This window comes from Oryctolagus cuniculus, chromosome 8 (assembly GCF_051225735.1).
Source record: "Oryctolagus cuniculus isolate XC-2025 breed Fujian yellow rabbit chromosome 8, ASM5122573v1, whole genome shotgun sequence".
Classification (NCBI taxonomy): Eukaryota; Metazoa; Chordata; class Mammalia; order Lagomorpha; family Leporidae; genus Oryctolagus; species Oryctolagus cuniculus.
The window spans coordinates 120346335-120362423 of NC_142874.1; the positions used below are offsets into that span (position 1 = coordinate 120346335).

The window sequence follows — 16089 nt, forward strand, 5'->3', positions numbered from 1 at the left end:
CACCCCACCACCAGACAGTTTCAAACGTAAATTTATACTATGTGTTTGGTTTCACCTACTAAATTATACTTGTCAAAATGTGTATTCAAAGTGTGGGGGATTTTGTTTCATGATTATTTGGTCTCTTAAAAAATATCTTATTTGTAGCTGGCGCCGCAGCTTAATAGGCTAATCCTCCACCTAGCGGTGCTGGCACACTGGGTTCTAGTCCTGGTCGGGGCGCCGAATTCTGTCCTGGTTGCCCCTCTTCCAGGCCAGCTCTCTGCTGTGGCCCAGGAAGGCAGTGGAGGATGGCCCATTGGAGGGTGAACCAACGGCAAAAAGGAAGACCTTTCTCTCTGTCTCTCTGTCTCACTATCCACTCTGCCTGTCAAAAAAAAAAAATCTTATTTGTTACTTTTTAGAGTATTTTATTTATTTTGTTTGAAAAGCAGAGCAACATAGAGAAAGGGAGGAAACAGATTGACAGACAAAGAAGGCGAGCTCTTCCATCTGCTGGTTCACTCCCCAAATCACAATAGTCCGGGCTGAAGCCAGGAGCCAAGAACGCCATCAGGTTCTTCCACACTGGTGTCAGAGGCTCAGTTATTTGGGCCTTCTTCTGTTGCATGCTCAGGTCCATCAGAATGGGTGGTGGATCTCAAGTGGAGAAACTGGGACTCCAGCCAGCGCTCTGATACAGGATGCTGGTGTTACAGACTGTAGCTTAACACTGTGGCACAACTCCGGCTACCATTTGGCATTTGAATGATATGAAATGTGAAATGAATTTTTAGGAACAAAATTCCAACTTACAAAACTCCAAGGCTAAAGGGATCTTTTGGCTGTTATTCAAAACATTTAACTTTATTATAAATCATGTGTCAACGATATCTACACTTCTCATTCCAGTTTCTCTAAATTCTTTGTGTCGACAGAGAAAGGAAGAGATGAAGGTGACGGTTTACTGAGACCTGTGCACAAAGGCTCATATTTGGGGTGGGTAATAGTGATGCTAACAAGTATTGTGGCATCACTTTTTTTTTTTTTTTTTTGACAGGCAGAGTGGACAGTGAGAGAGACAGAGAGAAAGGTCTTCCTTTGCTGTTGGTTCACCCTCCAATGGCCGCCGCGGCCGGTGCACCGTGCCGATCCGAAGCCAGGAGCCAGGTGCTTCTCCTGGTCTCCCATGCTGGTGCAGAGCCCAAGGACTTGGGCCATCCTCCACTGCACTCCCGGGCCACAGCAGAGAGCTGGACTGGAAGAGGAGCAACAGGGACAGAATCTGGCGCCCTGACCAGGACTAGAACCTGGGGTGCCGGTGCAACAAGCGGAGGATTAGCCTGGTGAGCCATGGCGCTGGCCAGGAGCCAGGTGCTTCTTCCTGGTCTCCCATGCAGGTGCACGGGCCCAAGGACTTGGGCCATCCTCCACTGCTATCCAATGCCACAGCAGAGAGCTGGACTGGATGAGGAGCAACCAGGACTAGAACCTGGCGCCTATACGGGATGCCAGCGCCGCAGGTGGAGGATTAACCTAGTGTGCCACGGCACTGGCCCCTTAACTGCAGGTTTACTTTCACATGCTACTTTACCAATAATCAATCCAACAAGCAGATAAAGATATGGTATGGAGTTATTGATTTAAAAATAAGCCTTGTGACCCTGCTTTTTATCCTACTGTCTGCTTGGCTTGGGGCTGGGCACCCAGGAGAAGGCCCACAGGAGTAGAAGGGTTAAAACATGAGCTTTGTAACCACAGTACTTGGGCTCCAGACACAAACTCTCAGACTCAGGTCCTGGGTTCACCACTAGTCAAACACATCACCCTAGGCAAGTCAGTCACAGCCTCGTCTTGACTCAGCTTCATCAATGGCAAAATGGGGATGAGCCTACCTTTCTTTGAGGGTGATTGTGAGGAATGAGTAGAGCTGGTGTAAACCCTGGAGAAAGCTGAATCTTCAGGGAAATCCTAAGTGGCTAAGTAGGAATAAAATTCTAAGTGGGGCAGCCCTTTGCTGACCAGAGGTCATGCACGTACTCTTGTTATATTCGGTGTTTCTGGAAAAACCACATTACAATACTTGCCCAAGCTCATTCCTGTTTCAACCGCCAAGAAAATGAGCTTTGGGAAAGTCCCATTTCACCCCAGACCTGACCAATGAACTGTGACCTGCAGGCAGTTTTAAAACTCAACCAATCAGGACCCAGAGCTCTCCCTGCAAGCTGCACCCCCCATGTGCAAAGCAGACTGGACTAGGATGCGGGAACTTTCTCACCTTAAGACAGCTCTTCCTTCTCTTCCTTCTCAGCTCCGGGAAAGGCTGTGTTTCCCCAGTTTGCAAGCTGCATCCTGAAATAAAGCCTACCATTTGTCCTGATCTCTCTTCTACTGAATTTTGTTGACTTTAGTAAACACTTAGAATAGTGTCAGGCACACAGTAAGTACTCAGTGACTACTAGCTTTCAGCATCTGTCGGTATGATCAATCAGATCCCACTAAATTGTGGCTGTGTTTGACTTGGGTAATCCTTAGTTTCCCATCTGTCAAATGGAGAAAAATAACTTAGCTTAGTGGCCATTTTATTTAGCAAGAACATTTGTGGTTGTTGCTCTGAACCACACACTGTCCTAAGGGTTCTATAAGTATTAATCCATTTAACTTTCATAACGGCCTAATAAAGCAGACACCATCCTATCCCATTTTATAGATAAAAAACTGAAGAATGAAGAAGTTAAATAATTTTTTCAAAGTCACACCACTGGTAATGAACTGAGCCACATTTCAAAATTAAACACACTAGCAACAGGATCTAGATTTGTAATGACTATTCCATGCTAGGAATCCAATGAGCCAAATATTTGTCAAGAATCTGCCCAGTTCCTGAGATATAGCAGACACATAGATAGATCAGCTCTTCTCCCACTTTCAACTTCTCAAATTCTCACAGAGTGCAGTATGTTGTGAATTGATCAACTGGCCTACATGCTCTCCTAAAATGTTCAAGTTTGTGTAATAGTAGTATCCATGTCCCCTCTGAGGGTGCCCTAAAATATGTGAACACAGCTCTCTCTGATTAGACCAACCTTTTTGGTGTCTTTGCTGACACCTTGGAGGTGCAGGTAACAAGACTTCAACACGTCCTCCTGCGTGTGCAGTGGTGTCCTGCTGGGCAACTGACAGAGATGACAAGTTTGGAGCAGAAGAGCTGGAGGGCAGAGCTGAGGTTTCCAATGACCAAGAACAAGTAAGGGAAGCAAGGCAGCCAAAGGAATTGTGTATGGCAGCAGGTGCACCCTCCCAGGCCGCCTCCCAGTGTTTCTGGATGGGGATGCTTTGACACTTTTAGAGGGGGAATTCTGTAGTGTGCAGAACTGTCCTGAGCAAATTAGCCAGGACTACTTCATCCTTGACTCCCAGATAAATGCCAATGACTCCATGAGTCAGAGAGACTCCTCAAAAAGACAAAATAGTGGGTCACACTTTGTTGCCCTGTGGGAAGAGGTGGTAATATCACCTCGGTTGAGAACTGGGTCCTTAGGGTTTACCTGGGGTTGTAAGTAGAAGGTTGTATCTTATATTGCTGTGCTGCCCCAAAATGGATGGGGGGGCCTTAGGTTCAGCACCACCTGGGAGCTTACAGCAACCATTGAATCCAGATCCTGCCCCAGACCTATGAATCAGAACTTGCCTTTTAACAAGACCCATAGTGATTTGCATACAAATTACAGTTTGAGACATATTTTCTTTTCTTTTTAAAGATTTTAAAAATTTATTTGAAAGGAAGAGAAAGAGAGAGAGAGAGAGAAAGAGAGAGAGTATCTTTCATTCACTGGTTCGCTCCCCAAATTGGCATAATGGTCTGAGACAAACCTAGGAGCCTGCAGCTTCTGGGTAACCCACATGGGTACAAGGGCCCAAGAACTTGGGCCATCTTCCATTGCTTTCCCAGGTGCATTAGCAGGGAGTAGGATCAAAAATGGAGCAGCAGGTCTTGAATTAGCGCCCACATGGGATGCCCGCACTGCAGGCGGGGGCTTACCTTGCTATGCAAATGCTGGCTCCGAGACACATTTTCATACTAGACAGGATGCGACTTTGGAGTGAGAGCATCCAGGGTTGAAATCTAGACTTTGTCTTTTTATTTATTTATTTTTAAATTTAAGAAAAAGAGACTGAGAGAGGGAGAGAGTGAGAGGAAGGGAAAGGGAGGGGGAGGAGAGAGAGAGAGACAGCGATGTTCTTATTTGCTCTTTCACTGTCCAAATGTCTGCAATGGCCAAGGCTGAGCCATGCCAGAACCCTGAGCCAAGTACTCAATCCAGGCCCCCCACGTAGGAGGCAGGAACTGCCTTCCAGGATCCCCTTTACCAGGAAGCTGATTCAGAAGCCAGCACTGGGCCTTGAGTCTAGACACTCTGATGTGGGACAAAGGTGTCCCAACAGGGGTCCTAACCAACTAGGCCGAATGTCCACTCTCAGACTCTGACTTTCAACTTTGCAGCCAGGAGAAAATCACTTAACTGTTCTGAGTCCCAGCTTCCTGCCCTCTGAAAAGCGCTCAATACCTCCTCACGGAGCAGGCACACAGCAGGCCTGTGGATGCCGCTTCTCCTCTCCTCTTCAACCTTCCATCAGAGAACACCGTCAGGAAAACCCCTGCAGCCCTTTCGATACCACTGAGGAACAGTGTGGTAAAATGAAGAGGGAGCTTACTCTCTCCTCTTCATGGTTAGAGGCGTAACACACACCCATCAGGTTCAGCTGGGCCTGGCAGGGAATGGCAAGGGCTGGAAGGGGGCACAGATATGGGCGTGACGTGAGTTGGGAAGAACCAGTGCTGTAGCAGTACCGATTACAACTTCCTTTTCCTTCTCATACTCTAACCTTGTGACAAGCTACACAGACGCAACTATCAAGAAAGTACGTCTTTGGGGCTCATGTTGTGGTGCAGTGGGCTAAGCCACCGCTTGTCACTCACCTATATATCATCCGTATAGTATCCTCTAGGCTTCAGTCCCGACTGCTCTGCTTCCAGTCCAGCTCCTTGCTAATGTGCCCAGGAAAGCAGAAGAAGATGGCTCAGGTAGTTGCACCCCTGCCACCCACAGGGGAGACCTGGAAGGAGCTCCTGACTCCTGCCTGCAACAAGTATGACCTAGCCCTGGCCATTGCCACCATGAGGGGAGTGAGCCTGAGCCAGGGGATAGAAGATCTCTTTCTTTGTCTCTCCCTCTCTCTGTCCCTCCACCTTTTAATTGAATAAAATAAAAGTTTAAATAAATAAAAAGAAAACGAATCTTCCTTTCGTTTTCAGAATCTGATTAACAAGAGCTAACTGCTCATCTTGTGACACTGACCCCAGAATTTCAGAGGCCAACCTCAGATAAGGAGGGATCTAGGACCACCAGCCCAGAGCAGCCAAGCTTCACTTCAAAGAAAAACCTATCGAGTGGCCTCAGCACTGATCCTAGAAACCTAGGTGCCAACTCCCCCAACTCCCCTTTCTTCTTTCAGGATCCTCCTGCTTGCGAAAGAGGGACAAGCATTTTTGGGATTGAAAAGGTCCATTCCCCACGTCCCACCCCACCCCACCAAGATGCTGGGCTCTTGAACAAACCTGTTTCCTTGTGTCAGCTCTCATCTCTGGTAAGTTGACTATCCAGTGATGAGCAGCCCAGGCCTCATTTAAACCAGTATCACTACTCCTGGTTCAAAGAGGGCAGTTAGAAAGTTTTCTGAGATGGGATCTGGGGCTGATGGCAAAGGGTGGATCTGCAAAGGGATAGCCCTGAGAGTGCACTCAGACCCAGGAAACTGAGTAGGCAGGTGGAGGAGGCAGGAGAACCAGTGAGGCATCTGGGGGTAAGGAAGAGGCAAGTAAATTTGTCAGGTGCTCCCAGGCCCTTTGGATACACCCTCTGTGCTCCCAGCATGCCTTGCACCTTGCTCTCCTGATGCACACTTTGCTGTCTACAGAGGCAAGGACTGAACTGCTTTAGTATAAGATTGACAGCATTTGGAGAATGAGTGTTATCTGAAGGGTTACATCCTGTTTCATTGTAGATATTGTATGCAATGCCTAAGCCACTTCAAAAAGATCACAGAAAAAAATAGTTTACTTTAGTGCCCCAAAATTTGAAATCCATGCAGTTTTTCCCCATAATATGCATTTTCCATGAATGTTTAGATGGTGTACATGGATGTTTGTGGAATGAATGTTTTGCTTCCACTTATGTACATTACGTCACCGTCCATTCTTTAGAGAAACTCATGAGGTCTTTATCAGAGCAAACGGTGGCTTCAGCTCCCCTGTGCCACTAGGCAGGTGTCAGCTTGCATTTCCTATTGCTCCCTCTGTCACACATACAGTGTCTCAAGTATGGAGAAGGAACCAAGCGGGAGAGGATGAAAAAGGTGCCAGGTTCTCCAGCCGACCAGTTCTCCTGTGCTCACAGATTTGGCTGTGATCATATTGAGAACCTGTTACTTTTCAAGGAAACAACCGCCTGCGTTTCTGCAGATCAGGGAGGCTCGGAATGGCGGTGCCTTTTTCTATGGAAGTGCCACCTGCCAGCCTTTGGTATGCCTCAGGAAGTCAGGGCCCAAGAAGCTTGCTCCAGGATGTATCTGAACTCAGAAAGGGAGCATTGAAACTGGCCTATGGCAGACAGACATAGAGTCCAGCCTGTGCACTCCCGCACAGAGAGGCCTGGAGCCCTGTTACACAGGAACCCTCAGAAAGGGATGGGCCGAGGCTCCAGGCTGTGTGCCCTTGAAAACAGCTTGATAATGGCCGGCGCCGTGGCTCACTAGGCTAATCCTCCGCCTAGCGGCGCCGGCACACCGGGTTCTAGTCCCGGTCGGGGCGCCGGATTCTGTCCCGGTTGCCCCTCTTCCAGGCCAGCCCTCTGCTGTGGCCAGGGAGTGCAGTGGAGGATGGCCCAGGTGCTTGGGCCCTGCACCCCATGGGGAGACCAGGAAAAGCACCTGGCTCCTGGCTCCTGCCATCGGATCAGCGCGGTGCGCCGGCCGCAGCGCGCCGGCCGCGGCGGCCATTGGAGGGTGAACCAACGGCAAAAGGAAGACCTTTCTCTCTGTCTCTCTCTCTCTCTCACTACCCACTCTGCCTGTCAAAAAAAAAAAAAAAAGAAAACAGCTTGATAAGTTTGGCTGCTTTCCAGAAATGGATGTTTGGGAGGGGAGAGGCCAATCCCTCAAAGAGTCCCTGGGCCTCAGGACCTGAGATTAATTGCCATTGGGATTAGGCATCCTGTAAGTACAGTTCATTTCAGTGCAAATCAGCTCTGGGCTTGTTATCAGTGGCTCAGCAAAACCATCTGTAGCCTGGAATTTCCTCATAGGAGGGGGATGATGGGTGGATTGGTGGGTTGTGGGGTATGTGTGTGGAGGGGGTTGTGGGGTGTGTGTGTGTGTGTGTGGGTGTGTGTGGGTTGTATGTGTGTGTGGGGGGGTTGTGGAGTGTGTGTGTGGGTGTGTGGGTGTGTGGGTGGGTGGAATGGCTCATGGCACTTCCAAAGTTGAAAGTGAACTTGGTAAAGAGCACCCTGCTCTTCCTGTCCTCCCCTCTTCCTAGCAGGTCTTCTTTTTTCATCAGTTTTTGGTTTCCTAAAGAATGCACGATTCAGAGACAGGAGAGCTGGGTGGATGTGCTGTGGAAGGACCCATGGCTCTGCATGCACAAAGCTGAGTGCTGAGAATGGCTCGAAATCACCTCTATTTTTGCCCCCACATTTTCTTTTTTCTTTTGGGTGAGAGTAGAGTGATAGGCTGAAAGGATGGGGCAGGCAAGAGCAAAGAATCACAAAACTGGGAAGGGGAGAGTAGTTAACATGTTCTATACACGGTAAGCTGGGCTGCTTCCCTGCCTGTCTGCCTCCCTCCCACCCTCTTCCTCGCTCCCTCCCTCCCTCCTTTTCTGTTCTCCTTTTTTATTTGTCTCCTTTTTTCTTTTGTTCATTTGTCTGTATTTTGGGGGGAGTTCTAAATCCGGGGTGAAGACATAAGATGTGATCATTTGCTTATCTTACTTAGCATTGGCAGCACTTTTCTAAAATCTTTGCAACACAAAGAAGCCAGAAATGGAATCTCCTGGAATCCCTTCTCCTGTTTGGCTCTGGCTAGGGTTTGTTTGCCATGAAGGGTTCTCAGAAAAGACTTTTCAGATGGACAAGAGGCAAAGCTATTCTTCAGGAACGACCGCCATCAGGTGTGTAGGCAGCTGTGGCTTTCCAGGGAGTTCTTGAGAACCAGTTGTTTTCCTATTGCAGCCCGAGATAGTGGCAGTTTCCAGATAGCATAGAATTCCAGCAGTTACCTGATTTTGGCTTCCCTAGCTAGTTTTTTTCTCCTGCTCCTCCAAAAATTGTGTAGGACTCCAAGATCTATCATTAACGTTGTACTGAAAGTTTCACATGTATTCCAGGAATACACGTGGCCATGCTTTGCTTTTGTTTTCATTCTTCCTGATGGATGCTTATATCAGGGGCTGAATGACCTGGCATAGGTGTTGGAGGCAAGCATCTCTGTCTCACACTACTTGATGACACGTGGTTTATGGTCGACTTTAACTTTCACCACTCTGCTCAGCCATGTCTGTTGTAGGAATGCCTGTTCCAGTGCCAAGGGACAAACAGTTAGTGGGAGAACAAGTCAACAATCTGCGCTGTCTCATTACAGCTGCTGTGTAGACCTGGTGACAAGGGAAGGGTCAGGCTGGAATCTACTGTTGTTGTGTCGGTGACCTTGACTGGAAGTGCCAGGATGTACATAGGGATATCTCAGTGAGTGCCAGACCACCAGTTCTGGGAGCCCGGCTGTGTCAAAAGACCCCAAGCCACTGCACTTGGCCCACAGACCCGCCCTTCACATGGGTACCTTTGTCCACCCTAGAAAGTTATCTTCGGGGACCAGTGCTGTGGCATAGAGGATAAAGCCACCACCTGCAGTGCCGGCATCTGGTTTGATTCCCAGCTGCTCCACTTTTGATACAGTTCTCTGCTACAGCCTGGGAAAGCAGTGGGAGATGACCCAAGTGCTTGGGACCCTGCACCCATGTGGGAGACCCAGAAGAAGCTCCTGGCTCCTGGCTTCAGATAAGCACAGCTCAGGCCATTACAGCCATTTGGAGAGTGAACCAGCAGATGCAAGACCTCTCTCCCTCTCTCCTTCTGCCTCTGCCTCTCTGTGGCTCTGACTTACAAATAAATAAATAAATAAATAAATCTTTAAAGAAATAAAAAGAAAGTTATCTTTAGAGAGGATTTTGTTTCTGCATGGGGTACCCAGCTTTGGCCTCATGTTGCTCCACATTGATGGAACTGGCTGGTGGCTTGCAGAGTGCATTTGTCCGGAATGTCTGGCATGGAGGACAATTCTGCTTGGGAAAGGTCCAGAACATGAACCCTGGAGACCAACTGTCAGCATTTCAATTTGTTCCCACCACTGTGTGACCTTGAGCATGTTCCTTCACTTCTATGACACTCATTTTCCTTATCTGTACAATGAGGGCATTAATTATAGCTGCGGCACAGGGATATTATCCCATGTAAAGTGCTGAGAACAGTGTCTGGCTCATAGTAAGTGCTAGGAGAGAATAAGCTGACATTATTATCATTACTCCAAGGAAAGACAAGTTGGGCCAACAATGCAGCCTCTGGGTGCGAATGTAGTGTTTCCAGAGATAGGACCCCTAGCCCAGGAGGCCATGGATACATATACGGCTCCTACGAAGAGCACCATGAGACTAAGGGAGGCTAAACTTTCATGAGAGGGTACACTCATCAGGACAAGAGGGAAGGCAATCTACCCCTTCCAGAGGACGAAGCCTGGCAGGGCAGTGGGAATCAGCCAACTTTCCCAGGCAGGGGACAGGGGCTTAGGAATTGACTGGGCTTGCACTACATCACATGGAAGGCAATGTAGAGACTGCTTGAAATTGTAGAAGAGGACTTTTCAGGGAGTGGAAGGTCAGCCCAGGCTATATTTCCAATAGATCTCAGTTCCTTCTGGGTAAAAGACCAAGGGCTCAAGGGATCAATGACCACTTTGAATCTCACCTCTGCCAATTACTAAAGTTTAAATACTTGGAGAGCATGGACCATTGTATACATTGTAGAGTTCATGGAAGATTTCAGCATATGGATGAATGAATTTAGTATCTCGAAACGTGGTTTTCCTATCTGTTAAGTGGGACTGTGTAATAACCTGTAAAGCTGATGCAAAGGGTACATAAGACAATGCCCACAGGCACATATGCTCCCCAGTGAATGTTAGGTTCCTTTATTTTTTATAGTAATTATTCACCAGTTTCCTTAAGATAGAAACTCAGGACATTTTTTGACTTGGACATTTGGGTGTATAAAGTATGTTCTATAGTCTAGATCTTATAAGGGAAGAAGTCACAGCTCTTCCAGGTTTTTCCCAATATAATCAACACTGTTCAAGTGTCATTTATAATTCAATGCTTTCCATCAGAAGTTACCAGTGACTGCTATTGAATTTTAAAAGAATACAGATTGTCGATTGGTTTCTGAATAATCTCAAAAGATTAGGATCTGATTTGAAAAACAGAAAAACATTGGGTTTGTATCTAAAGGTACGTAATATATAAACACTGCACATTGTCATTGGGCCTCTCATTTCCATGTACATTTAAAGCGCTTTCTGATCAATCCCACTCTGACACACTTGGAATAATGTCATTGCTAGTTGATTTTGTGTCCATGAAAGGCTTAAGGAATAACCAAGTAATCAGTTGAAAATTGTGTCATGCTTGTCCTCTCGCTTTGTCTTGACTCTTCACAGTCAGGTCTCCATGCAGCAGAACCAGGTAACTCAACTCATTAAGCCTGATCCTGAGTTTATATCTATCATTAAATCCAAATTCTAGTTTGTAGATGGTCTATTCCTCTCCCATGGAGCAAAATACTTGGGTTTTACAGTTTCTCTATCCTTCAGAATTAGAATAATCTTTGATTAGCTTCTAGGGTTTGAAATTATATTCTAGATGACTGAAATTGCCTGCTATTTAATTGTCAGGTAAGGATAAGAATGTGGAGTTTAATGTTTTGAAGGGGAGTTAAGCAAGTATCAAACGCACTTCTAATGTCAATGTGCCTTAATCTGGCTTGATTGGTTATCAGCATCTACTCATTGAATTAAAATGTTTACTTTTACAGCTACTTTAGAAGTATGTTAGAGAGTAAAATCGTTGCTTGGAAAATTTCTTCAGTTCTGACATTCTTCAATTCTGTTTCAAGATCAGAGAGACTTCCCTGCTCTATGGAAAATATTATTTATTGATGTGAGATAAATTTATTGAATAACATGTCAGAGCTACTTAATATGAATGGTATTGAGCATATAAACAGAATAGGTTGAATAATAAAACATCAAAATGTGAGTCACCACAGCCAGACACAAGCTTTTTACAATTTTAATTAATGTAATCGGTATGCAATATCTCAGATACAACAACATCAAATATCAAAGAACTTGCACATCTCTCCACCTTGAAATGACGTTGGCTAACTCAACCCAAGAAAGAAATCTGGTATTGATCTCCTGGTTAGCACTATCACCAATATCAATGAGCACTTTTAAAATCAAGGTTGAAATGGTACATTCATTTGCCCCTATTCCCCCCACCCCCCAAAAAAGGGTAAAGGCAAAGAAGGTGAACCAACGTGCAAATTAGCATCTGGTCTACTTGCAAAATTCATCTCCCAGATAAGAGGGACTGAACCATGCATCCTTGCAAGCAAGATGAAGATCAAACAGGTGACGCCAAACCACAGTCAACTCCACAAAGAATCCAGAAGACCTCAGAATGGCAAGGGCCAATGATCTATAGGCATTAGTGCTTGGGTGTCCATTCTGTGTTACCCCAATCCCCTGGTTCTTGACTCAAGAACCTGTGAGACCCGTATCCTGGGTCTTCCTTTCATTTGGAGATGGAAACTATTGTGGCCCAGGCACAGCCTGTAATAGCTGTCTGATGTGGCTAAAACAGAACTGTCATTTTATAGAGAAAGTGAAAACAACACACCAGCATAACAGCAAACAAGAAACCGAGATCACTTGTAGATCTTGCAATACTTAGAATGTCTATAAATATTTTTCTCCAGAAACTGAAAATACTGTAGACACGATTTCATTAGTCCTCACAATGTATCTGTGAGGTAGAGTGAGGTGAGGTCAGGAGGAGAGCTTCACCCTTGTTTCAGAAAGAAAGACACGGCGTGCAAGGAGGGCAGGGGATTCCCTTGGGAAGAGAAAACAAAACTGAAACCCACTCATCCATCATTTGTAGGCCTCCCTCCGGCTCTGACATTCTCTCCAAAGGGTTCTGTCTCAGCCCATCCTTGGATGAGAGGCAGCTGTTTGGATCCACTGGTGCCATTCCCCTTGGGTAGATCTGAACAGACTCTCCCTGAGGTAAGGATATCCATCTTCAGCATATTTCCCAATGTGTGTGTGTGTGTGTGTGTGTGTTTAAGTAACATTTGTAGAATGCAGTTGCTAAAATTCTTTGGCCAATTCCAAAGCAGAAAAAATACATTTGGTAAAACAAGATTCTCCTCTTAGATGTTTGACACTAAGGTAACAAGAGTGTGACGTTTTTGTGGGAGGCTGCCATCTGCTTCAGGTCCAGAGCCTTCCTTTCACCAGTCATATGAGCAAAAAGCCATCTTGCACTCGTGCAGAATAGCAACCCTTGGGAAAGAAAAAGTCTTGCTGAGTTCAGGTCCATAGCAGGGCATGGTTCCTGGGAGGAGACTGGTGCCTCTGACCCAGTACTTACTGCAAGAGTAATGTCCAGGTGAGCCCCTCTCCAACTGGCTGTCACGGATGTTTTATCAAAATGTTTTTGGCCAAGGGAGAAAAACAGCCATCCACAACATATGGAATGTCTTTTTTTTTTTTTTAAATTTTCCTATCTTTTGTCAAATGGACAGTCCTAGAAAGGGCTTTGGGGTTGGGGAAGAAGGACAATTGCCTTGACCAAGTATGACTGGACCAGAAGGGGCACCCTTGTCCTTTTTTTTTTTTTTTTTTCTGAGAGGGTCCACTTTTTTTTGGCTTTTGTTTTTAATGCACAGAGGAATGATAATTCTTGTTGTAAAATGCCCCTGGGGGATTGCTCATTCTCACTTGACACTTACATAGTTTAGGAATAACTGTGTAAGGTGGCGCTGCTTATGGTATCCCTGACACCCGAGAGGTTTAGCAATGCTCAGCTAGAATGGATTTTCATGTGAAGACTTTGCTAGACCACAGTGAGCACGAGGATGAGCTGAAGGTCAAATTTCTATAAACACAACAGTCAGGGCAGCAAGGTCCAAGTTTAGAAATAAACATTGATCCAGCTTCAAGTTCTTGATGACAGTGTAGGACGATGTGGCATGTTTGGATGTGGGGCCCAATGTGTGCTATCTACTAGAGGCACCTCCAACTACTACAGGACCTAACATGTCGGTTGCTGGTATCAGATGTAGGGGAGCACACAATTGTAGCTGTGAAATAATGCTGTCTACAAATAAAGAGATAAAAGGCAACAGTGCATGCCAAAGAGAACCCACTGACTACTAAACCAAACACTTTAGAGATAAAAAGTTACTGTATCATTTTGTTTCTTAAAAATAAAAAGTGTTACTAATCCGTGAGTGTCTTGTTCTGCCACCATAGGCCTTGCCATATGTCAGAGCTCCTGCATCCCTGTGGTGTCAACACCTGGTGCCAGATGGATCTTTGCTGGTGTGGGTTGCCCTGTGCATGGTAGGCTGCTCAGCTACATTCCTTTCCTCCACCTACTAGGAGAACTCCTGGGTCATGACTATGAACAACGTCTCCAGGTGGGGAGGCAATGTCACCCCCTGGTTGAGAAGGTTGCCTACAAAGGTGAATGTCTCTTTCTCACATCTCACCATTTGTGTGTGGTATGTTAAGACGGTATGTCCATAGATGCTCATTGTTTCAAGGGAAGAATCAGTAAGGCGGACTAATCCTGGTGTTTATTTCCTATGGAAATGTCCTGCTAAGTATACAGAGAGTCTGGTGTCTTTCTCTCTTTCTACAGTTTACAGCCATGATTCAATCAACAGTAAAGCAGTGAACCAGACACTTGGGTGGTACAAAGCGAGGATCGTATGGACTTTTCTAAGCCATGAATGTCTCTGACAGTGACTGAGGGCTGATTCCCACTGGCCTAATGAGGTTCTCAGTGCAGGTGCACTTCCTCCTCCCCTCCAGCCTCCATGCCTTTCCCCACTGGGTGTTCACTCCACAGGCTGCTCTCTTTGTCTCCCAGAGCTCAGCTCTTCTCATAGCTTCCCTTTGGATGTGCAGCTCTGCTGCAAGCTTGTGGGCGTGGCTCACAGCTGCCTTTGAACACCATGGGCATCCAGGCAGCCTGGAGGGGGGAACAGGTAGAAGACATGTGGAGACCTGACTGTAACTTGCTCCTCAGCCCCTCGCCCTGCTGGCCTCCTCCAGGGCACCTCCCGTTTTCATCTTTCACTAATTAGGCAGCGAAGAAGCTGGAATTCAGCTGCAGAGCCACGCAGCTATCCTGTGAGTTACAACCAGATGAGCGGAGATTAAAGAGGGCTCCAAGAACCTCCTGCTTCCTCACGTGAAATCCTCCAAGACTTAGTTCCTTTCCCCTTGTTAATATTTAATGTCATTTCCTATGTAGAAGTTTAAAAAACACCACAAACAAAAAGTTCCCTTAAAAGTAATGCCCAACAAAGCAACCCACTCCCTCTTCCTCAGTCCTCCTCAAAGGCAGTCTCTGCAGTGGGAGCTGAAGAGGCATGGTCTGGCCTGGCTGGTACAAGGTTGGCCCAAATCAGCCTCCACTCACCTTGAAATAAAGGTATTTTTTTTTTTTTTTGGTACCAGAAAGGGGAAGTTGTAGCAGCCAGAGGAGAGGGAGGGAAACAAAAACAACCATACCAACAAAACAGGGCTTAAGATTGTCGTTCAATGCGTGTCAGGTACTCATTAATTCTACTGGGTAAGCACTTATAAATAAAGCACAGTTACTCCGTGTCCTGGGCCAGGTCCTTTGTTAGGAGTCGTCGTACAAAGGGTTGTTGTAGTTCCCCCAGGATCCGTAATCGTGGTCGTCCAGAAGCCTTCCGTAAGAGGAATGCCTGGTGGGGAAGAAACGGGCACGGGGAGATTAGTTGGAGAAGGGTTCCACGGCAGCCCGACCTGGAGGGCTTGTGGGTTAATGTCAGCTGGTGCCCCTAAGTCAACCCCTTAGCAATGTAGGGGGCTGCAGTCAGGGCACAGCCCACCAAATACCCCATGAGTTGTGACTGTCCCAGCCAGAAGAGGCTTCCTGCCAGATCAGCCGGGTCCTTGTCTCTCTGCACCCCCTCCAGCGCTGGAGAAGGAGCAGCAAGTCCCGTTCCCTTGGTGATTTAGTAAGAAGGGAGTGGAAAGGGAAGCTTGTGTTCCCCTCTCTCACTTAGGTCCTGGACTTAACTTTCCTTGAAATAATAATGGCACAGCCACAGTTGGGTTTTTTATAAAGTGCTTCTATACTGTTTTTGTTTGATCCTCAAAATAAAGCCAGGGGGCACTATTTCTCTGATGAGGAAAATGGGGCTCAGAGATGGTAACTGATGCATCCAATGTCATTCAGTTGAGCTCCCGGCAAATCCCTGCTTCCTAGATCTACATCTAGTGCTCAGAGCTCAGGTTCCCAGAGTCTGATTAACCCCTTAGTTCAGTAGTTAGATGGGTTAGATGGGCTTTGGTGGGTCAGTCTGGGAATCTGTTTCTCATTCTAGCATCCTTTTTTATAAGAAACTGAAGTCAGGAGCCTGCATGTGGCACAGTGGCCTAAGCCTCCACCTGCAATGCCAGCGTTCCATCCAGCTCCCTGCTAATGCACATGGGAAGGCAGTAGAAGATGGCCGGAGTCCACGGACCTCTGCCATCTACATGGGAGACTCAGATGGAATTCCTGGCTCCTGGCTTCAGCCTGGCTCAGCCCCAGCTGTTTGTGGGCATTTGAGAAGTGAACCAGTGGATGGAAGATCTCTCTCTCTCTCTCTCTCTCTCTCCCCTTCTGCC

At 46.7% G+C, this 16089-nt stretch overlaps 1 protein-coding gene across 1 annotated transcript in view; it reads right to left on the reverse strand.

Annotated features, from left to right (window-relative positions):
- Positions 1-11421: 11421 nt before the first annotated feature.
- PARM1 (prostate androgen-regulated mucin-like protein 1) overlaps positions 11422-16089 on the reverse strand; it is a 112731-nt gene continuing 108063 nt past the window's right edge. Inside the window, exon 4 of the mRNA XM_008267742.5 lies at positions 11422-15158. Within this exon, the coding sequence (XP_008265964.2) occupies positions 15074-15158 (85 nt within the window). The 3' untranslated portion in view covers positions 11422-15073. The remainder of the gene's footprint in view (positions 15159-16089) is intronic.